This window comes from Cyprinus carpio, chromosome B6 (assembly GCF_018340385.1).
Source record: "Cyprinus carpio isolate SPL01 chromosome B6, ASM1834038v1, whole genome shotgun sequence".
Lineage (NCBI taxonomy): Eukaryota > Metazoa > Chordata > Actinopteri > Cypriniformes > Cyprinidae > Cyprinus > Cyprinus carpio.
In genome coordinates, this window is record NC_056602.1 from 3,777,151 (window position 1) to 3,800,139 (window position 22,989).

Consider the following 22,989-nt stretch of genomic DNA (forward strand, 5'->3'; position numbering starts at 1 on the left):
GTAACAAGGACACCTTAAAATAAAGTGAAGCCCTTTATTTTACTTTGCCCTTGTTACATTGTAATTATACATTTAATTACTGAGTTATACTAATGAGCTTCTTGTATTTACTATATGGTTAGGATTAGGATGAAGGTTTGGGGTTAGTTGCATGTAATTATGCATAATTTATTGTTATTACTATAGTAAGTATATGTAACACCTGTAACATGGTCACTGTAAAATAAAGTGATACCAACCTTACCTACTGTAATAATTCAGAAAGTGGCAACTGTACCCAAATAAAGCATGTATACTGGGATAGAGAGAGATGACTGATTATTGTTGGAGTTTGGGTGATAGTTAGCACTCTACTTTCCAGAAACTGCATTCAAGTCAAATAAATACTGAGCATTTGTAATCCCTCAGCCACATACTTTCCTCATCTATCCGCAATCATTTTCTGTGTGAGGAAATGAGCAGGTAATGACAAGGAAATGAACAGGTAATGTTCAGATTTGGAAGTGAGTTGGAGTCTGTCAGAAGTGAGACTTGTTTATGTGTGAAATATAGGCAGACGTCTGGCCACAGAGCTCCCTGTTAAACTCAGCTGCCATCTGAAAACAATTCCACTTTATATAAGGAGAGACATTATAAAAGATTTGTTTATAAGCAGGCTCTCCATGGACACTCTCAGAAGGCTGTTTACCCACGAAGTCTACAGAATATGCTCCTCGTTATGGGTAGCTCTGGAGATACACAGTGTGTTTGCTGTGTATTCAGTGGACAGGATGGTTTGGCTTTGGCTTCACACCAAATAAATGTGTGTGAGGAGAATCACAATCCCCTGCTGACAAATTATGCCATTCTTGATCTATAAATTAGATGCATTTCTTTGCAAAAAACTTGTCATGCCATTATTTAAATAAGGCATTTTCTTTTTTTTTACCAGAATTTCCATAATAGGCATTATTTATATACATAAAAAAAGATTTTGGTTACATTTATTTAAATGTGCTAAAGTGTGTTAAACAGATCTGACAGTCTTATTGAGGGCTGAAAGCATAATCAAATTATCTGTATTTTTAATTAACAAACATGCAAGACGTGGTGAATGTTTAAAACTTTATAAATGACAGGCATTTGAATTCTGAGGAAAAACAGTGAAATCTGAGCTTTCAGAGTCTGAATGTCCCTGTTTATATCTATGAAATGCTAAAGGAAATGTGCATTGCACTGCTAAGCTATCAGTCACAGTGATGAGAAAGTCTAAAGTTCAAATCTGAGACGTGACATTCACCTGTCCGCCGTCTCTTTGAGGTCCTGAGCGTCTGTCAGCCCAAGATAGTGTGACAGAGACCTGAAATGTAGAAAAAAGCAATGCACACCTCAGTGCTACTGGACTAAAGCTTAAGAAATGACTTTATGACCACCTTGATTGACGACCCTCTTCTTCTGCATTTTTAGTATGTATTTGTCATGCAAGCAGAGTTCATTTGGTGATGTAATGGTGAATAGCTTTCGAGCGCTTTGGCAGAAACTGAATTTAATGAGACAATAAGGAGACTCGACTGTAGAGACAAAAAGGCCTTAAGATGTATTTACTGTCAAAACAGACTCTTATATGGTGAATGTTTAGTAGGCTATATTAAGGCTCTCAGCTCTGTTCCCTTGATTTAGCTTGTCATTTGTCTGTTCAGATTAATCATTAAGATATAGAGAGAGTTAATTCATATTTCATATCTCTTATATTTACAGTACAGTCACTCAAATACAGCCCTAGATGTCATTGGTGTATAGCCAGAGCCATTCCTGAAGCATATTCTCTGCCTTCCTGTATCTGTATTCTGCTTATAACTTCATCTGCGCTCCTCCAACAGTCCGGCGAGTTCCGCCACGTTTCTCAATCCCACCTACCAATCACGAGGTGATGCCAGGGGGCAGCGTGAACCTCACCTGCGTGGCGGTGGGTGCTCCCATGCCCTATGTGAAGTGGATGAAAGGAGAACAGGAACTCACCAAAGAGGAAGAGATGCCCATTGGCAGAAATGTGCTGGAGCTCACCAACATCCGGCAGTCGGCTAACTACACTTGTGTGGCTATATCTTCCCTGGGCATGATCGACACCACTGCTCAGATCACTGTCAAAGGTAAGAGACACCTTAGATATAAGTCACACAGGATCTACTTAAGGTTTGCACTTATATGAAAAGTATTCAATAGTTATGCTTAAATATAATTAAAGATAGACTAACGCTAGATTCACACGAGGCGTCAACATCAACAGCTGACGGAGAGCTTGTCTGAAGCTTGGGGCTGACGTGATCGTCATAGTGACAACAGCCAATTACATTGGACCGCAGTTGGCTAGCACCTGAGCTAGGCTATTTGCATGAGGTGATCTGATTGGCTGATGGCTCTCTTGGTGCTTGAAAAGTTGAGAAATTTTAAACTTCTGCCACGAGCAACGCCAGTGACACGACGCACATTGGCCCACATGCTGTTTTGGGAATGAGTGGTGTGACCCGTTAGATGTTCTGGTGTGGGGTTAACGAGTGTTGCCCGTGTGAATGTACTGTAATGCTCAAAGGTTTGGGGTCGTGAGATGTTTTTGAAAGAGGACTTTATGCTCATCAAGGCTACATTTAGTTAATCTAAAATACAGAAAAAAAAATATATTGTGAAATATTAACACAATTTTAAATAACCGTTTTCCATTTTAATATTTTTTTCAAATGTAATTTATTCCTGTCATGCAAAGCTGAATTTTCAGCATTATTACGTCAGTCTTCAGTTTCACATGATCCTTCAGAAATCATTATATGCTGATTTGATGCCCAAGAAACATGTATTATTATTATTATTATTATTATTATTATTAATATTAATGTTGAAAACAGTTGTGCTGCTTACAATTTTGTGCATACTGTGATTTTTTAAATAGCATTTATTTGAAATAGAATTATTTTGTAATTTTATAAAGGTCTTTACTGACTAATTTAATGCATCCTTGCTAAATAAAAGTATTTTTTTTATTTCAATCAATCAATCAATAACCCCAAAAATTTAAATAAATTGTTAATTTGTTGGTTTGGCCAAAACATTAAAGGGAAAAAAAAATTTTTGCGAATCAGTTATGCATACTACAATTGCAGAAACATTTATATTCATAAAAGAAGCAATATTCCTAAAAGTAATGAAGTATGCTTGGTTACATTAATTTAAACGAATAAATTGCTTTTCTTAATCTTTGTCCCCAGTGATCCATACAGCTAGCGCTGATATCAGTTGTGTACTTAAAGTCGCTGATTATCTGTGATTGTCTAGACAGTAATAAACAAAGCTGCTGTAATCAGATTGGAGGCTGGGCCCAGAAACGTTGAGAGTGAAATCTCATCAATAACACACTCATGGGGATTCCCACCTACCCACAGACAGACGGCACATGCAATCACCTCATCAATGTTTCATCAGAGCTGAAATGTGATGAGAAGATCTCTCTCCTCCTTTATTCCGCCTTGACAGAGCGAACAGAATCTCTGAGCTCTGAATCATCATTAAGGATTATTTTTAGGGCTGTAGAGCAATAATGAATCCATTCGAAACATTTCATTGTCCCAAATTTATCATGTTAAACGCCTGCTTGAAAGAGCACGCACTCTTTATTACTGTGCTGTGAAATCTAAAGGGGCTGCACTGTGTCATTGTTGTAAATACTGTTGTTCACACACAACACTTTAAAGATTTAAATAATAAAATTACGCCAAAACACAAACAGGCTCTTTTTTAAGGTGTGATAATTTAAAGGTTTAAATTATAAAATTTGGGAATGGGTTCTTTACATCTAGCTAGTAAGCAAAACTCACAATTATTTTTAACAACTCATACTGTTGTTCACACACAACACTTTAAAGATTTAAATAATAAAATTACGCTAAAACACAAACAGGCTACAGCATAGCAACACCCTGGCAACAATATAGTATCCAGGGCTGGGTAGTAACTGACTGCATGTAATCTGGATCAGATTCAAAAAATTAAGTACTTGTAATTAAATGAAATTACATTTTAAGTTAGTCAGACTACAGTAACTTTTTTCATTTTATGATTACATATTATAACTTTTTTTTTCAGTTCATGATAACATATTATGCACACAATAGCGATAAGTTATTCATAATTTATTGATTCTCAATATTTTTTTAATTTATTTACATGTAATGCAGGGATTCCCAAACCTTTTTTGTCAGCCAAACTTCCTTTACTTTATATACATATTTACTTGAAGTACCCCTGAGATTTTAAGGTAATAAAGTAATAATTAACACATATGCATGTTCATGGTTCTCTGATGTAGGCTAATGGTCACATGGTTCTCTGATGTAGGCTAATGGTCACATGACATGTGGGTAAACAAATAAAATATTTAAACTTTTTAATAAATAAAATAGAAAGTATTTTATTTTGATAGTTGTAATTTTAAAATTATTTATTTTATTTACAATTTTTATGATTTAATAATTATTCGCTTTTCATTAAATTTACAGTTCCTTCACGAACCCCAGTTTGGGGAACATTGACGTAATGTTTAAAACACTTTGTGTTGTTAATAACTGGAAAATATTCTCTTTCTCTTTGCATTTCATGTCAATATGGTACAAGATTATCCTCTTTAAATCAATGCGATAAACAAGCTATTTCAAAAGTAATCTAAAAGTCATCAAAAAGTAGTCAGATGCTCTCACCTAAAATGTGTAATGTCAAGGATTACATTACTGATAATACAATTTTTGTCATGTAACAGAATTTGTATATATCTACCCAGCACTGATTACGGTACGGTATCATTTTGTAAATGTGCGCTACTCTGAGCTTTTATTTATTCTTTGGTATGTGAATGGGTTTGCTTTTGTTGGTGTTTCTAGGCAAGTGTTTAAAATAAAGGATTTAGAGGAGGAGTCAAAGAGAATTTCAGCTCAATTCTGGCAAATAGAGTAGAGTTACAACATTAGCATTGATTAAAGCGTGTTGAGTATACCTGGCATTACAGTGTTTTTTTCTCACTGCTGTTTTCCGACATGCGTTATCATGTTAGCTGAGGTTAATACCATGTGTTTTGGAAATTTTTGGCCTATAGCGACTGTGGCTCTTTAAGCCTCCTAAAGCAGCACATGGCCACAGGCTCCGCTGGATTTTTCTATCCATTTCCACACTGCTGCTGCTTATTCAAGCTGATCTATTTAGATTCTGACAGCTGTCCAATCGCATATAGCACAAAAGTTGTTTAGAGTCAATTTCAGAAGCTATTTGATGACAATGCAGGCATTTTTCATCCCGCCTGTGGAAATAGGGTGAGCTGATTGAGTCTGATACAGACACAGAATAATCATAATAGCAGTGTTTAACACAGCACATTTTGCTACTTTGATGTCAAATGCCAGATCATTAGCATTAGGGATGTAATGATTCACTTAACTCACAATTTGATTCTATTCACGATTTTGATTTCACAATTCGATTCACGATTTTTTTTTTACAAAATAAGATTTAAAACAGATTATAAATTAAATGTGTCCTTTTATTATTGCTTGGACAAAATGCTGCATGTTTCTTTGTGAAATCGAAATATAACATTATAATAATTTACTAATATAGCACTTGCATATCATTGCTCTTTTGTTGGTTTTGATTGCTTCTATTGTCCTTATTTGTAAGTCGCTTTGGATAAAAGCGTCTGCTAAATGACAAAATTTTAATATAATGTAAATAACAAAACTAAATTGAAATTTTAAAACAAGCCCCAAATCAAATAAATAAGTAACACAAATCAAATAAATCTCTTCATATAAACAGAATAAGGTTTTGTCTGTGCTCTTTCCATTTAAAATTAGAGGCAACCACTGTATTTTAATCATGATCCAAACAAGGATGCTGCATAGATGCAACATGAGCAGTTTTTAATCAAAGTTAAGCATGAAACAGAAACAGCAGACGAGCTGAACGAGATGCAGATTCACTCTCTGCCAGCAGGTGGCGCTTGAGGCGTTTCCTTGGTTTCCGCTGTAAAAAAAGCAGCGCTGCACTTATGAACTTTAATATGCATTATACAAACTCCTACCCATAATTGAATCACAATTTGTTTAGCATCTCAAAAGATTTGAATCGTCACATATTTTAATAGATTTTCACCCGGCTCGCGGTTAATCGTTACATCCCTAATTAGCATGTATCTAAGCTGAGAAATGTCACGGATATATTTGCATTCGTTTGGCATATGTTGGCATGTCAGAATGTGGTTTAGAAGCAAATACACTGAGAAATACATTTCAAACACCTTTTTCATGTTGAGGATCTTAAAGTAACCATGACGTGGCAAAATACACAAAAAAAAGTCTGCGTGGTTTGTTTTTGTCTGTTATCTAACATCTAAACCAGTGTTATTTTAGTATTATTGCCAAGGCAACATATCTAAAGCAGTATTGCATGACATAGTGACTGACTATTATTAAAGTGTGTTCTTTATTGTGTACTGACCTTGCATTAATACAGCTCTGTTTGCAGTGGGATGTTGACCACTGTAATTGTTCAAACTGAGACATATTTACATTTTTAGGAAATTAATTTGAAGTCCTTGAAATAAATTGACAGGACACTGTTTTAAATAAGAATGTAATTAAAAATTAATCTACAAATACTACTGCTGAATAAACCAAATTATGCATTTCTGTTGTGTTTTAGATATACTGTGATTGAGTCTAATTGGCTGTAAAAATGAAGTGCACTGAGCTGTACTGCTGTCAATACACACTAATTAATGAAAGAAAACACATCACACTGTTCTTTTTGGGTCACTGTAGATGTTCATGCTCAATCCTATCCTAGTACTTTACAATCCTGATTGTCAGGAAACTAAGTACATTTGTTTCTTTTGCATTCTCAGCTCTGCCCCGTCCTCCGACCTCTCTGATCGTCACAGAAACCACCGCCACCAGTGTAACTCTAACATGGGATTCTGGTAACCCCGAACCCTTATCCTACTATGTGATTCAGTACCGGGCCAAAGTCTCAGACAACGGCTTCCAGGAAGTGGACGGAGTGGCCTCCACCCGCTACAGCATTGGTGGCTTGAGCCCGTACTCTGAGTATGAATTCCGCATCATGGCGGTCAATAACATCGGCCGCGGGCCTCCCAGCGGGACGGTGGAGACCCGCACCAGTGAACAGGCGCCTTCGTCTCCTCCACTGCGCGTTCAGGCCCGGATGCTGAGCGCCACGACCATGCTAGTGCAGTGGGAACCTCCAGAGGAGCCCAACGGACAGATACGAGGATATCGAGTGTACTACACGTCTGACATGCACTTCCCGGTCAGCACATGGCAGAAACACAACACAGAGGACAGCAGCCTGACCACTATCTCCAGCCTGGTACCTGACATCACCTACGGCCTCCGTGTGCTGGCGTTCACCTCCGTGGGAGACGGGCCACCCTCGGACATTCTGCAGGTTAAAACACAGCAAGGAGGTAAGATGTGTGCCCATGTAATTTATTGTAATTTCAATAAAATCAGTATATCAGTGCTATTTTAGTATTAGTTATATACTATTTCAGTTTTTTTTGTATTTATTATTTAATTTAAATTTAATTACATTTTTAGTACTTTTTTAAATATGCGCTTTTGTCATTTTTATTAGTTCGTTATTTTTAAATAATACTGTTTAGGTTAAATTTAGCAATATCAAACATGTTGTTGTTATTGATCCATTTTTCTTAGTTTTTTAAGGATGAATAATAATATTTATTATTATTATTAATATTATTAAAAGTGTTTATTTATTGATATAATTAATTCCTTAAAATATCTATTTTTATATGCTGATTGAACATCAGTATCAGTGTTATTTTAGTATTATTTAAATACTATTATTGTTTTTATTAATATGATTAATTATTAGCTTTTATCATTTGATTTTATTATTATTTCATTTTCAATTGAATAATATATAATAATTAAATTTTTAATCCCTCATTTAATTTTTTTTGTAATTTGTGCTTTTATAATATTTATTAGCGTTTTTTCTTTTTAAATGTTACTGTTTAGATTTAATTTATTTTTATTATATTTAGTGCTTCAACTTCAAATTATTTCAGTTAGTTGCTAAGGCAACAGTTCTCATTTTATTTATTTATTTTAATTTATATTTTATTTATGCTTTGTTCAAGTTAACAAATATTTTTCCAGTTTTAGTTTAAAAAAAAATGCTTTGAGAAAAGAAAAGATCATTCTGAGACATTGCAAAAATAAGATTGTTGAAAGACAAAAGATAGCTTCAAATGTAAATAGAATGTGTGATTTAAGTGTATAGTAAAACAAACTCCATTTCTGACTGCAGTGCCGGCACAGCCCACTGGTTTTGAAGCAGAGGCAGAGCTCGACACCCGGATCATGCTGTCATGGCTGTGGCCCGTTCAGGATCAGATCACCAAATATGAGCTCACATACTGGGAGGCTGACTCTGACAACAAGGTAACAGCTAAGATCACTATGTGGGCTGTTATGCTATATATATACATATTCTATATATAATATATATATATATATCTTACTATATATGTATATGTGTGTGTGTGTGTGTGTGTGTGTGTGTGTGTGTGTGTGTGTGTGTGTGAACATAAGTTTATTAACGTTGAATCATTCTATATTTATTTCTTTTTATATGTGTTTTATATTTATTTAAACATTTTTAAACATATATTTTTTTAAGCACAGGTTTTTTTTTCCAGTTTTATTTCTGTTACTAAGTTGCATATTACAGAGCAGTTTATTAGATACTGCATACAATTACACATATATTTTTACAAAGTATGTACTGTACTATGCAGTATGCACTTGAACACTAACTGTATTAGTATACTAATAATGCATTCTGACCAGCCTATGTGTGTCTCACTCTGTCACTCTTGTCATTTATCTGTCACAGCACCATGTCATCTTTAACCCAGCTGGTTCGTATGCTGTTGAAGGCCTGAAGCCAGACACACTCTACAAGTTTACTCTAGCCGCGCGCTCTGAGATGGGACTCGGGGTGTACACACAGCCCATAGAGGCCCGGACGGCCCAGTCCAGTAAGTGCCAGCTGTTCACTAACTCAAACTATGACCATTTCTTAGCAGCTCAGTACTGGCCTAGTCACTCGCCTGAAGATTGTTAATAAGGTATGTTTACAGCTTTCCATTTGTTTCCATTTGTGTTTTGTTAGCCATACTGCACCATATTACTCACTTAAAACAAATGAAACATTTAGTGCAAGTGTTTACAAATAAAATGCAAAGATTTGACCATCAAAAGCACAAAAATGTCATCTTGAAATATTTGCTACACTTGTACATAGAATGCATGATTATTTTTGGCTCAAGACACATTAACAAACAGTACAAGTGGCTTCAGTGGAAAAAATAAAATGCCATAAAAGTGTAGATTAGAATATCTTGCCTTATCGCCATACAAAGGACCCTGTGTTTTCCAGAGCAGAGCAGCACTGGCGTCTGTTTCATACACAGCACTTCAGCTGCATCACACCAGCTTTTTGAGTGTCAGAAGCCCAGGAGGTTCTTGTTTGCGGGTCCGTGTAGAGCTGCAGTGACCGTGGAGTGCGCCACGCACTGATTGTGTCTGTTCTCACTGGCGTCGGAATGACGCAGTCAGTATGGCTTAATCTCTGTCCTCATCTTCCTCCGGCTCCAGAGATATGGACTAAAGCTGAGATATTTATGACAGCTCCTCCGAGAGATCTCCTGCTGTTCAGAGCTATTTGTTAGACGTGTCAGCTTTGAGAGGTTTGATCTAAGCCGCGGCTTGGTTCCCATAGAAACACTGGCTTTTTCTTTACGTCTCTGAGTCCGTCTTTTTTGTCCTAGCGTCTCTGAGTCACTGTCCTCAAAGACCTGAGACACCAAAATCCCTCTGTCTTTCTGTCTCTGTAATTCTATGCCAGATCCTACATATAAGGGAGAATGTTAACCCAACTTTAATGGTAGTGACTCATTTGAAACACTTTACATACAGTAGGCTTCTGAACACAAAAGGAAAATTTTGAATGTTCATAGTGCAGTTAAATCACATTTACTTGCATAGCACTTCACACAGATTCAAAGCAGCTTCACATTAACACAACAGTTTTAATGTTGTAAGTGGCATCATTTATGATGATATTATCATTATTCAGCTTAATTCAGTTCAAATTTGGTTCTCATCCAAGAGTGCAGTTAAATGTTTGTCATGTTTCAAAAAGAGAAAAATGTCCCAATGACTCAAATACTTTGTTTTTGCTTAAAAAGCAGCAAAAGAGCAGCGTGAACACTGTTGGCATGAAACAGAAATTGTGAAAATTTCTTCCCTTTTGTGACTTATATCAGAGTGAAATGACTTATAAAAATTAAAAAATGAGGGCGGGACTTTTGTCCATCAGGAATTGGCTGCTAAAAAAAAAAAAAAAAAAAAGATGTGCATAGATAAATTAATAAACAATGCAATATTCTAATAAAAAATAAGAATTGTCCATTTTGATTTCAGTTACTGAAAAAAAACCTCCTTTTTTCAAGGAAATAAAAATCTACTTTTTAAAGGGAATAAATCATCCAAACGTGAAATTTCCATTTTTGAAAGATTTTTGAAAGATTTATTCCTCTCACCATTAATGTACCTTTCCTCTCACTTCATTCTCCCTCATTACCATCTGCTCCATTTCTTGCTGTTTTTAATATTTTTTATCACTTTTTTTCTTTTGGTTCTTCACTTTTCTCTTATTCTCTTGTATTTCATTCACACTTTCCCCGCTGCAGGTGACAAATACACTTGTTCTCTTTCTTTTTCCTCACACTCCATTGTCTCTCATAACCGTGTGCTCATTTTCTCATTTGCCTGTATTTATTCTTTCTTCTTCTCAACTCCCACTTGAATTTCAGATGTGTCCAGTGTCTCTCGCCTCTGTGTCTCCCTGTTTAATCTTGTTTTCTCACCTATTTCTCCCACCTTTTTCCACACTTTCTTTCTCTTGTCTTTTCTCTCTTCATTTCCTCTCCTGGTTTCCTCACTCCATAGTGAGACCATCATATTCTCTACTCACAAATATGTTTCTTGTGCTTCTGTGTGGAGTCTTATTTTACATATTTTTTTCCTCTGAAGCCATTTTCCTCCTGCTCTGCGAAACAAAACACAAGAATGATATGGTTATCACATTTTCATCCTGCTGCTGCACACAAACGGTACACCATCATTGTTATCATTCATAAAAGCCCATATTTCTTGTCTGCTGCTGCTACTTCAGTCAGAATCAAGTATTCCAGAGAGCCGTGTAATAATCCTACTGTATATTGTTTTAGTTTGCCGTGTTCTCAGAACAGGATAGACATGAGCGGCTGGATTTTCTGTGATTTTAAAAATAAATCGATAGAGCATCTCAGACACTAGACAGGCCATCAATCACATCAATTACATGTCTAGCCAAAGACAGTGTGTCAGACAGAATGTGTCTGTTATCTCTGTCATACTAACACAGATACAGAGTAGAAGTGAGCCATCAATTTCTGCTTTCACCACAAAACACAATATTTATACTACAGTATGTGCAGACTTTTTTAAAATAATAATTCAGTATTCGCTCTTATAAACAAAGGTTCCAAAAATTGTTTTAAATCTTGATGACGAAGCAGAAACTTTTAAAGCAAAAATTGTTTTAAATCTTGATGACGAAGCAGAAACTTTTAAAGTGCCGACGTTTATAAGACTACTGTATATTATATTGATGTGTAAAGCAGTGATTCTCAACTGGCTTCGTAATCTTTATCAAAATCTGAAAATGCCCTCCCCTAGCATTGGAGGACCTTCCCTGATGACGTATTTGGACGGTTTGGGTGTCTGCCTAGCATCCGTAACCACGCCCCTCCAACTGACAGTAGAAATGCCTGTGTGTTTGTGAGCACTGACAGCGCGTGAAAGGAGAGATGGCGAGAAGGTGATTTTTGTTCTAGATCAATCAGGTGCTAGTTAAAGAAAGCCACGCCCACATTTTTCCTCATTTAGTATTCTGTTTCTCTCTTCAACTTCGTTTGCAACTTCGGTTCACGCGGACTTTAAAGTGCCGACATTTATAAAGACTATATTATATGTAAGCAATTATATTGATGTGTAAAGCAGTGATTCTCAACTACGGGGACTTAAACGGGTTAGAGATATTTTTATGTTTAATTAATCTCATGTTTTGTTTAGTTTTCAAAAAATCTGAATTTTTGCAAGTCTTAAAGATTTGTGTATCACTGCTTTAAAGACACCAGTAAGGCTTCACTTCTCTTCTTCTAACAGACATACACTACTATTAAAGTTTGGGGTTGGTAAGAAAGAAAGAAGAAATAAGTCTTTTCTGCTCACCAAGGCTGCAATTTAAATCAACTGTTTCTGTTTTCTAAAATACATTTTAAAATATAATTTATTCCCATTATGCAAAACTGAATTTTCAGCATCATTACTCCGGTTTTCAGTGTCACATGAGTCTTCAGAAATCATTCTAATATGCTGATTTGCTGCTCAAGAAACATTTCTGATTGTTTAAAACAGTTGTGCTGATTCATATTTTTGTGGAAACCAGAATACATTTTGATGAATAGAAATATAATTTTTCTGTAACATTGTAAAATTCTTTACTTTCACTTTAGATCACTTGAAAGCATTCTTTTTTTAATAAAATTAGCATTCTTTACAAAAAAAAAAAAACAAAAACAAAAAAACACCTTACTGACCCCAAACTTTTGAACATTATCAAAGGATGACTAAATAGTCTATTTGGAATCCTCCAAAAATGAGTTTTCATGGTGCATGTTTATAGTTATTTCTATATGTTTGTGTTTGTTTACTGTATTTGTCAGCTCAAGACCCCTGGGTCTTATATTCTTAAACTTGAGTTTTGCAAAGAACCTTTATTTTCTTTGCCAGCCGGTTGCATAAACTTGCATAGAAGTTAGTCATAAATTAAAATCAGTTACACAAAAAGGTAGACTGATCTAATTTGAATCTTAAAAGTAAGACCGATTACCCCTTGGCAAACTACTTGTTAGTCAGACAAGTTCTTAAGACACACAGAGGCTAAGTTTATGCAACAGGTCCCGGCTCATGTGTTCCTGCACCCCTTTCCAGCCCCGTCCGCCCCCCCACAGGAAGTGCACCTGATCAGTCTCAGCTCCACCAGCATCAAGGTGAGTTGGGCGGCTCCTCCGGCCGCCAGTCGCCACGGAAACATCGTCAGGTACTCTCTGGCCTATCAGGCGGTGTCAGGCGAGGACCAGCAGCGTCACGAGGTCAAGGACATCCCAGCGGATGTGTCCAGCTACGTGCTGGAGGGGCTGGAGAAGTGGACGGAGTACGTGGTGTGGGTCAAAGCGCACACAGACGTGGGTCCCGGTCCGGAGAGCAGCAGCACCCGCGTCAGAACCAAAGAGGACGGTAATGCTCAGCTAACGGGTGCTCCAGATCTGCTCTCCGCATCTTCTAACTCACCAGCACTAACTCCTCGCTCCGGGTTTCCTGAGAGAATGGCATGAATCCACGCCTCCCTGTGTGATTCTCTCTCTTTCTTCTGTTACGCTGGTGTTTATGCCTGCTGTTCCTCTCTCTTCTGTTATTAATGTGCGGCTCTGGTGCAGCAGACACAGGAAGCAGGAGAGCAGGAGCTGGTCTCTCTGTCTCTATAGTGGAGTGATAGTTCAGGACAGCGCTGGGGTTTTGTTCTGTGAGTCAGTCTTTGCTGTGCGATGAAAAGACTCAGAATGAGTGGGCGATTGGAGGGTTTCGGTGGGGTTCACGTGGCACATCGAGACGCTCCCACACACCAACATGGACCTTTATTTAGAGAAGGTTCTTATAGATGTAACTAAAACAAGTGTTACTATTACTGTTACCCATAGTTAATATCAAATGGGTGGAAAAATCCCACAGACTAACACAACTTTGATCAAAATACAGTAAAAATATTAATATTATTTGAAATTATTACAATTTAAAATAACTATTTTCTATGTGAATATACTGTAAAATGTAATTTAATGCTGTGATCAAAGTTGATTTTTTTTAGAATCATTACTTCAGTCTTCAGTGTCACATGATCCTTCAGAAATCATTCTAATATGCTGATTTGCTGCTCCAGAAACATTTCTGATTATTATCAATGTTTAAAAAAGTCCATGAATTTTCAGGATTCTTTTTGTGAATAGAAAGTTCAAAATAATTTTTTTTTATTTGAAATATATTTTTTTGTTACTACATCATTGTCTTTACTGTCACTTTTGGATTAAATGCGTCCTTGCTGAGTAAAACTAGGCATTTAAAAGAAATATTAAGCCATAGTGACCCCAAAATTTTAAATGGTAGTGTACATTGAAGGACAAACCAGACTTATATTTAGAAAAGAATATCACAAGATTAGATCTGGGCCAGTGAGTATCCACTTAGCAACTTCCCTGAGCACTCTGACAGCCGCTTAGCCCATGACATCCTAGAGTCTTAGCAATGAGTTTTGCATGAGCAAACAGCACTCACATGAAATGTAAAAATACTCTGAGTGTATGTGCATGAGTGTGTGTTTGTCCATATGTGGGGCTCGTTTAATGCTGCACATTTCTGTCTCCACTGGGCTCAGCAGTTTGACTGACAGGTGAAAGCCGGAAGTACATGTCCCGTGTCTGTTAATCCTGTCAATCAAATTGCACACTCTCTTTTTTATATCCCATCTCCCCTCTTCTCTCTTTGTATTTGTCTTTTACCAGGAAGGGGGGTTATTTTATTTTATTTTGATTTTTTTGAGTGGTCGCTACCAGTGCTGCTTGCAGTGGCAGTTTCTCTCTCCCTTAAGCAAGTGCTGCCTTTTCTGTTTCATTTTAACCCATCACATGCAGCCCTGGTATAATCAGCCCCATTGATTCGTAACAGGATAAACACTCAGTATATTAGACGCATTATATTAGAATGAGTTCTGAAGGATCTTGTGACACTGAGACACTGAGTAATGATGCTGAAAATTCAGCTTTGACAACAGCAATACATTATATTTTAAATTATACTCACAAAGAAAATAGTTACTTTACACTGTAATAATATTTCACAATATTACTGTATTTTTAGATCAAGTACAGTATGCAGCTTTGGTGAGCAGAAGAGAGTTAAAATCCTACCATCCCCAAACTGTTGACGGGTGTAGTTGTTCTGAGTGATTGCTCTGGTGCTGATATACACTGCTGGGGTGTTCTGGGTGGTTGTTTCTGTCCTATTCTGGTCTCTAGATATGGCTTGAATCTTTCCTGCAATGTAAGTCTGTGGAATATTTTACTGTCTGCAGAGCAAAAATGATATCTCTATCAATAGTAATAGTATATTTTATGTAAGCCTATACTGAACCAAGCATGAGCAATAGTGATAGTGATGCTAAGCTTAGCAAGGAATAAAACTGAACGAAAGATTGATGTAGGCCGGGGGCCTGTTTTTAAAGTTGATGCACTAAACTCGGCTGCTGAACTTTATATGCGTTGTTCAGTTTCATTTCTGCTTCTTTTGGTGGGTTATTAATCAGGGCAAAATGAGATAAATCAAGCTATTGAGTTTTCTCTTGCATATTCTGAAGAGAATAATGCGCTGCGGTGGCTGATAAGGCTTTAACGGCGCTGACTGAAAGTGAAAAAGTGAGGCTGCAGGTGCAGCCATTGATAAATTAGCTGTGCTTTTTATCTGTAAACTTTTCCATCGGTTCTTCTTACCTTTTCAGCCCATTCAGAGAAGCTTGCTGACATCCATATTCATCAAGCAGAACCGCTGCGACGAGATCGTTCGTTAGCAAATCCCAGACAGAACAGAGCGGTTTTTACATTTCTCAACCTCTTAACTTGTGTATTCTTATAAATCAAAGCGCACGCTTTGGTTTGAGGCGTTCTGAGCTTGATAGTTTATTCACCGCAGTTATGAATGTCTTTTACGCAGGAAAGCAAAGTGCTGGGCTGCCGGGTTTGAGCGAGGTCACGGCACACAGGATCTGAATGCAAGCTGTATTTCTTATTAGAAACTCTCACAGAAATGTTCTGCCTTATAAAAGCGGCCCATGTGTTAGCGGCTTGTGATTAGATGTGGTCTGTGATGCATGAAGCAGGTCTCGGTAGACCAGGTCCTGTTTTGATGCCGGGCTGAGAACCCTTAAGAGCCTTACGTTGTTCTCAGGTGATCTCTGATATTTATCATATTACGGATCCTGCCAGCACACGTGTAATTTCCCTGCGATATTGCCTTCATGCCTGGAACTCTGGGTAATGTGCTTTAAGAGCTGGAGTGGCATGAAGTGGCTGTGCGCAGCGAGCGTAGTGTGAACCTGTCCCCTCCAGTTGGTATGGTTTCCATGGAGACGTGGGATGAGAGCGAGAAAACGAGCGAGTGAAAGTTGAGCGAGCGTGAGACAGCGGAGTCAGATGTCAGGATGGAGCCGGAAGATTTGAGAAGCAAAGTCTGTGCTTTCATCCCTCAAGGGAATGTTACGCGTTCAATACAAGTTAAGCTCCATCGACAGCACTTGTGACATAACATCGATTACCACAGAAAATAAATTTGACTTCTTAAATGTTTTGTTTTGTTTTTAAATTATGATTAATGCACAAAGCTGCACAAAATGGAAAAAGTACAAAGCTGTCACTGCAGCGCAACAAGGTACAAAAGCTGAAATGTACATATTTGTACTTTATTTTCCCCTAAATAGAGCATATGAGTACCTTAAAGGTACATATTAGCACTTTAAAAGTACATAGTGTACATTTTAGTTACCTTTTGAAAGGATACCGGCCCAGTGACAGTTGGTCCTTTTTTTTTTCTTTTTTTTTTTTGTGTGTGTAACACTTAGAAAGTTAGTACACAGTACTAGGACATAAATTTTAGAACTGCATAATTATTAAAAAATAATAGTCTACACAAGTGGTTCTCAAGCAGGGGGCCCCAAAATGGCTTAAAATAGCAAGGTTTAAAATAAATGAAAACAGTTAAAGATATAAGCTGAAATTATATATATATATATATTATATATATATATATATATTATTTCTTCCCTTAACAGCTCCCGTTTTTAAGATTGTATGAGGGAATTTTAAAAGTGTGATTTGTAGACCTGGTAAAGTCATGGAAATTGAAAATATGGGGGGAAAACATTAATCTAAGTAATTTAAAAAATATTAAAATAATATGAATTGGATGGAAATTGGGGCGTAATATGGAGGGAAATTGCTATTTGTCAGTAAAAAAACGATAATAACTAGAAAAGTCATGTTTATTCATTGGTAAAAAGTGTAAACAATAAAGAAAATTCAGTTGTTGTGATTATGAAATTTAATTTTGTTGCTTATTTAGGATAATTATAAAGTTAATTATAAAGTTAAGTTAATTATTTTAATATATTTCCGCCCTGTAAATGTATGAAAATGATCAGCCTTTAAATATTATCTTTGACTCTTTGGGTTGCTTAAATTCAAAACATTTGAGGATCACTGATCTACATAATCATATCAAGGAAAATAATTGACAATTTGTGTCATAATTAAGCAGCCCTAATTAAAACACAGTTTCAAAAGAGTAATGACAGGAATTGAACATAAAAGTATGAGTGTGAGAATGGATTACTCATCTTGTCTGTGTAAAGCCAGATGCAGTTTTTCAGCCGTGTCATGAATACATAAGGCCCAGCAAACTTTCACATGAAACTTACTAGACTGAATTATTCATTTACAGTAGCTTTCAACCCCCTGCAACGCTGGCCTAGTTTACTCCATTGTAAGTTCAAGTCTTTTCCCCGGATTTGTGTCTGTGGTAATTGACATTATGCTGCAAAGGGTGTCGACTGAGATGAACTTGTGTTAAACTTGCACAAACATGCTGTTAAAATTGACCGTGTCAATGCTTTCGTTCCAGCTCTGGTCACACATCTGCAGAGGAGCACTATAGTTTTGTTTATCTGTTTTCAGGCATCGACTTTTTTCTCGTCTGAAGGTCAAGGCTGAATTCCAGCCAGCGCCGAGCACATTTATACAGTTAAATGACTCCAATTAAGCGCAGCCTATTTTGCTGACGTTCAGCTCTTGAGCCTCCATAGATCTTCTGCGCTCTGAGCTGTTACTTCTGGGATGGGAGAGGCTGTTCTCTATCTGGTTATTAATCTCTTAATGCTGAGCTTTTTAACCTTCACTCCTGTCTTCCCTCCCTTCACTGCCTCCTCTATTGACTATCAATTGACTGTCATTAACATCTACTGAACTGCTACTCTTTTGCACTCAAGTCAGGTCTGTATTCAGCCCAAACTCTGACGGAGCTGAGCTGGCCCGGGGCGTTATGTGGGTTTGGTGAAGCCTGTCTCCCAAGCTCTCAGTCCAACACATTTATGCTTGTGAAATGCATGTCAAAAGGATAGTTCTCCCTTCTTAATTTTATCACCCTTATGTTGTTTCAAAGCTATATGACATATATATTAACACTGGTTGTTTCCATGCAATTAAGGTTTATGGTGACCACCAGCTGTCAAGCCCTAAAAATGACTGAAATAAATTGAAAAAGTTGGTATTTCAGTCTAAATTATTTCATGAATGCTTTTTTTTTTTTTTTTTGGAGTCTGTATCTGTGAATGAAGTTTTGGTGCAACACAAGGGTGAGCAATCAATATTATTACATTTTAACTTTATTTTATATTACATATTTTATTATTATATTAGTTTATTATTATATGTCATTTTATTTATTTTTAAAGCCCATTTTTGCAGGCTTTGTGAATTTGAGAAAAATGAGAAATGTAATATCAAATTATTATTATTATTATTATTATTATTATTATTATTATTATTATTATTATTATTATTATTATTAAAATACCTAAAATGAATAGATTATATTTTATTTGTCCCAAACTTAGACTTGTAATATTAACATTTGAAACCTTAAAAAAAGATTGTTAAATATATTGGTAAAATATTATTTTAATAAACAAATACACATGTAATTTTTTTGATCAAATATAAACTATTTGAGAGATGTAATGTCGGAGGTGAATTATGGAGAGTAACAGAATTAAAAAGTTGTTCAAATGTGTTGGCTGTAGCCTGGGAGCTGGTTTGCACCTTTAGCTGATCTGTGTGTGTTGTGAGTGTGTGATGAAGCTCTAAACGTTTCTTCTCTGCCTCCCACAGTGCCTGGCGCCCCTCCACGCAGGGTTGAGGTGGACAACGTGAACTCCACGGCCCTGCGGGTGTCCTGGAAGCCTCCTCTGCAGCAGAAGCAGCACGGACAGATCCGCGGCTATCAGGTGGTTTACTCACGGCTGGAGAACGGAGAGCCACGTGGACAGCCCATCATACTGGATGTGGCCCTTCCAGAGGCACAGGTACTTGCACAGAAAATTAAAAATCTGCAGTCAAGTCACATTGTAAAGTCACAAAAACATGATCATCCTCAAGATTTAGGGTAGTACTTATACACGTGTATGGTACTTATTATATTAAATATATATATAAATTAAAATAAACGCTTTATTATTATTTAGAAGCATTGTTAGTAAATGCAGTTAAATAATGTTAACAGATTAACATTTCACTACTAAAGTTAATCTATCCAAAAAAAATAATAATGTTACTTTAGACTGTCATATATAACTGAAAATCATACTTTTCATAAATTAATACTTTTGTTTTGAGTTTTACATATACAAATTTTCAATTATTTTTGAGTAATATATTTTTGTCACTTACATATAAAATTATGTATTTATTTCCAAAGTAAACTACACATTCTTCATTTTTTGTCACAGTTTTCCCACAATTTCACCTCTTTCATAGATACACATCTATTTTTTCTGAATATCCCTTCTCAATATAAACGTTTCATTCCAACAGCTTCTGAATACATTTGGCGAGTAAACTATCATGTGCTTTATACATTTTAAATCAAGATCAACCACATTTTAAAGCATGCAGTTTGATACATAAAATGTTAGTAGTCATCTCAATCTGACAAATATCTGACAAAAGTGAAGTCAGAGAACTAATGTTGAAGAGTTTTATTCATAAGAGTGTAATTCCAGCTTGCAGAGGGATGATCCGAACTCAGCGAGTGTTATTCAAATGAAGTTAATATTAATATATATGTATTTGAGAGGAATTGGTTTTTGCTGAAATGGATCAGGAGCTGTAGTGGTGCTCTAATCCTTGCTGAGTATTCATGGGAGAGAGCAGCCGGCCGTGGAGAGCTGCTGTAGGATTGTTATTCAGTGTTTAGCTTGCAGGAGCACGCAGACTCTCTGACTCCAGGTATCTGCCTCTCAGTCAGCCTGCTTTAGTGTGTGTGACAGGGAATTACACTACATGCATGACTTACAGCATGCGTGATGCTAAGAGACCTGTGCCTCATGAATGTCAGAACTCAAGGAACAGAACGAGACATGAGTCAAACTACAGGAAAGTTCAGATGCATCCTCGAAGGATCTGCCTCGTTCCCGTTGGCTACTCTCGGTGATGCGTTCGAGAACCTCGTCTGCTGTTCACACACGTTCATTTTGGGTTTTCTTTCTCCCTCCCAGCAGATAAACTGGCACCTCTTTTTCCATTCGTCAGCTGCATTCCTGTCTTATCTTTGTGGAGGCGAGGAGTCTTGAGCAAGATTCTTGCATCTCTGCACTTTTGTTTTTATTATCAGATACACGTTCACTCATGCAAACTTAAAATCATTAGTCGTCATACATGGACATCTATTTATCACACAAACTTGACACTTTTGCATAAATACATTTACACATCAGGCACTTAGTAGAAACTTATTGTACAGTATGTTGCCTAGTAATCTCAATTCCCTTTCAATGTATTGTGTTTTATTAGCATGACAAACATGTATTTTTTTCTGGCAAAACTGTGAATATAGTAAAATAACAATAGTAAAAATGCAGTAAACTATTATTATTATTCTTAGAAAAGTGTTTAACTACTTATTTTTTTATACTTTCAAATGCATTTTAGACTTTATTGTTTTACCATTTAATCGTAAAATATGAGAATCCATTATAAAAACGTTTATTTATTAATTTGTTCATTCATTCATATATAAACCACATTTAAAAACAACCATTGGTTGACCAAAGTGCTGTACATAAAATTACCTTAAGGGCATAACAAGACAAATAAATTAAAAAAACAATGCTATAAAACATTTGACTCAAACAAGTGAATTAAAAAAAAAACATTAAGCCATTGTCACTTGTCCAAGTAAATAAGATTTATTAATCCTAGGGCAAGCGTGGGTTTTCGATGAGCGAACAATATCCAGACAGGGTAATCCAAAAATACGAAAGCAAGAATCAAAACCAGGTAAACAATCCAAAACAAACCACGACGGCAGGAACCAAGACAACATGGGCAAAACAATAATCAGCAGTGAATGGTGGTGTAAGACTGGGTTATATACTGACAGGATAATGAGGTAACGAAGAGGGAGGAGCTAATCAATTACTATAGAAACAAACAAGATGGGCAAAGGAACAAGGGAACACAGAAACAATGGGGAACAACAACATTTCAAAATAAGAGTCCATAAAACCAAAGACAGGGGAACATAGACTGGGATCCTGACAATGTGTTGTATGAGAAAAAAATGAGAAAAAAAACATCAAGGTTAAAAATATATATATTTGCGTGCATAGTTTCCAATTAACTGTCAAATTATACAAAAGTGGGGAAATAATCTTTAATTTGTGCAAGTAAGATAAAAGTGAGTAAAACCAGCAAATTTGACATTAAAGACATCATTTGTGAAGGAAAAAAGAATCAAACAATAGTTTTTGTAAGCAATGATGATAAAATCATCTCGGTTTGAGTCTTTGGTTGTTCATTTGTTCCTGGCGTTGTGTAATGAAGGCCAGCTGGACACCAGAGCCATTTCCACATTAGAACCGATAAGCAGCCATTTGTTTTGCTTGTTCTCTGTTCAGAAATGCCAAACAGAGTGCGTTCTGTTGTATTTGGGCCGCGGGGAGCGGAGGAAAAGATGAGAGGAGATGAGATGAGTTTGGGCTGACTCGTACATCACTTCCATGCGTGATGGATTGAATCTGTGCAGAGTGTGCTGAATCATTTTGAGAGGCCTGTTCTGTCAGTCTCTGAGGCTGATGACTGCTCTCTCACCAAGTCTCACGCCACCCAACCATTCGCCTGTGCCCAACTTTATGGCCACCATGTCCTTGTCTAAAGATATGAAGTGGCTCTGGGCCATCCGTCCTGATGAAGTCTGCCCAGCAGCTACGCTCCACAGGCGTCATTTCTCTTCACACCCTAAAAACAGAGGAAAACTACATCTGCTCCAGAGCTTAAACTCAGTTTTATGACTGAAGTTGGCTTCATGCTGTCTTTGATTGTGTTTAGCACTAATGTGAGCAGTCTCTTTTTATTAGCTGGCCTTTTTGCCTGCTCTCCCTTGACTAATTAAAAAAGGAACAGAGTGATGTGAAACTTTAAGACGTCATGGGTATAAACACACAGCTACATAAAGCCTTGATTAGCTGCTGCCTCCCAGGACTTTATGGGAGTTTATATGGCTCTAATATAATCACTGTCCATTCATTTTTAACAGAAAGGTTCAGTAATCAGCCCTCATCTTATCAAGAGTCATTTCTGGCTGTGTAGGTTCTTGAGGTGGCTAAATGGCTGTTTGGAGAGTTATATATTATACTTCATATAATTGTATTGGGCTCAGTGTGGTTAGTGTTAACTAAAACTATTAAAAAACTGTTGTATAATAAAGATAAATATTTATAATTAAACATGTATTAGAGTAAAATATAGAGCTAAAACATAATAAAAATATAAAATAGATGAAAAGTTTTATTTAAAAATGTTTAAGTTAATAAAATGAAGTACTAAATTTACTAATGCTGGAATAAAAAAAAGCTAAATAAAAACGTAAAAAAAACAAA

General features: G+C 36.4%; 1 protein-coding gene across 6 annotated transcripts in view; it reads left to right on the forward strand.

Annotated features, from left to right (window-relative positions):
- The window catches only part of LOC109088990 (receptor-type tyrosine-protein phosphatase F-like), a 208,256-nt gene that overhangs the window by 130,047 nt on the left and 55,220 nt on the right, over positions 1-22,989 (forward strand). For 4 of the 6 annotated variants that reach the window (XM_042725344.1, XM_042725345.1, XM_042725348.1 and 1 more), the window contains 6 exons: positions 1,860-2,129; positions 6,920-7,501; positions 8,371-8,504; positions 8,959-9,103; positions 13,167-13,472; positions 19,223-19,416. In XM_042725344.1, coding sequence (XP_042581278.1) covers positions 1,860-2,129; positions 6,920-7,501; positions 8,371-8,504; positions 8,959-9,103; positions 13,167-13,472; positions 19,223-19,416 — 1,631 coding nt within the window. The remainder of the gene's footprint in view (positions 1-1,859; positions 2,130-6,919; positions 7,502-8,370; positions 8,505-8,958; positions 9,104-13,166; positions 13,473-19,222; positions 19,417-22,989) is intronic. The other 2 variants (XM_042725346.1, XM_042725347.1) reach the window with 1 other exon arrangement.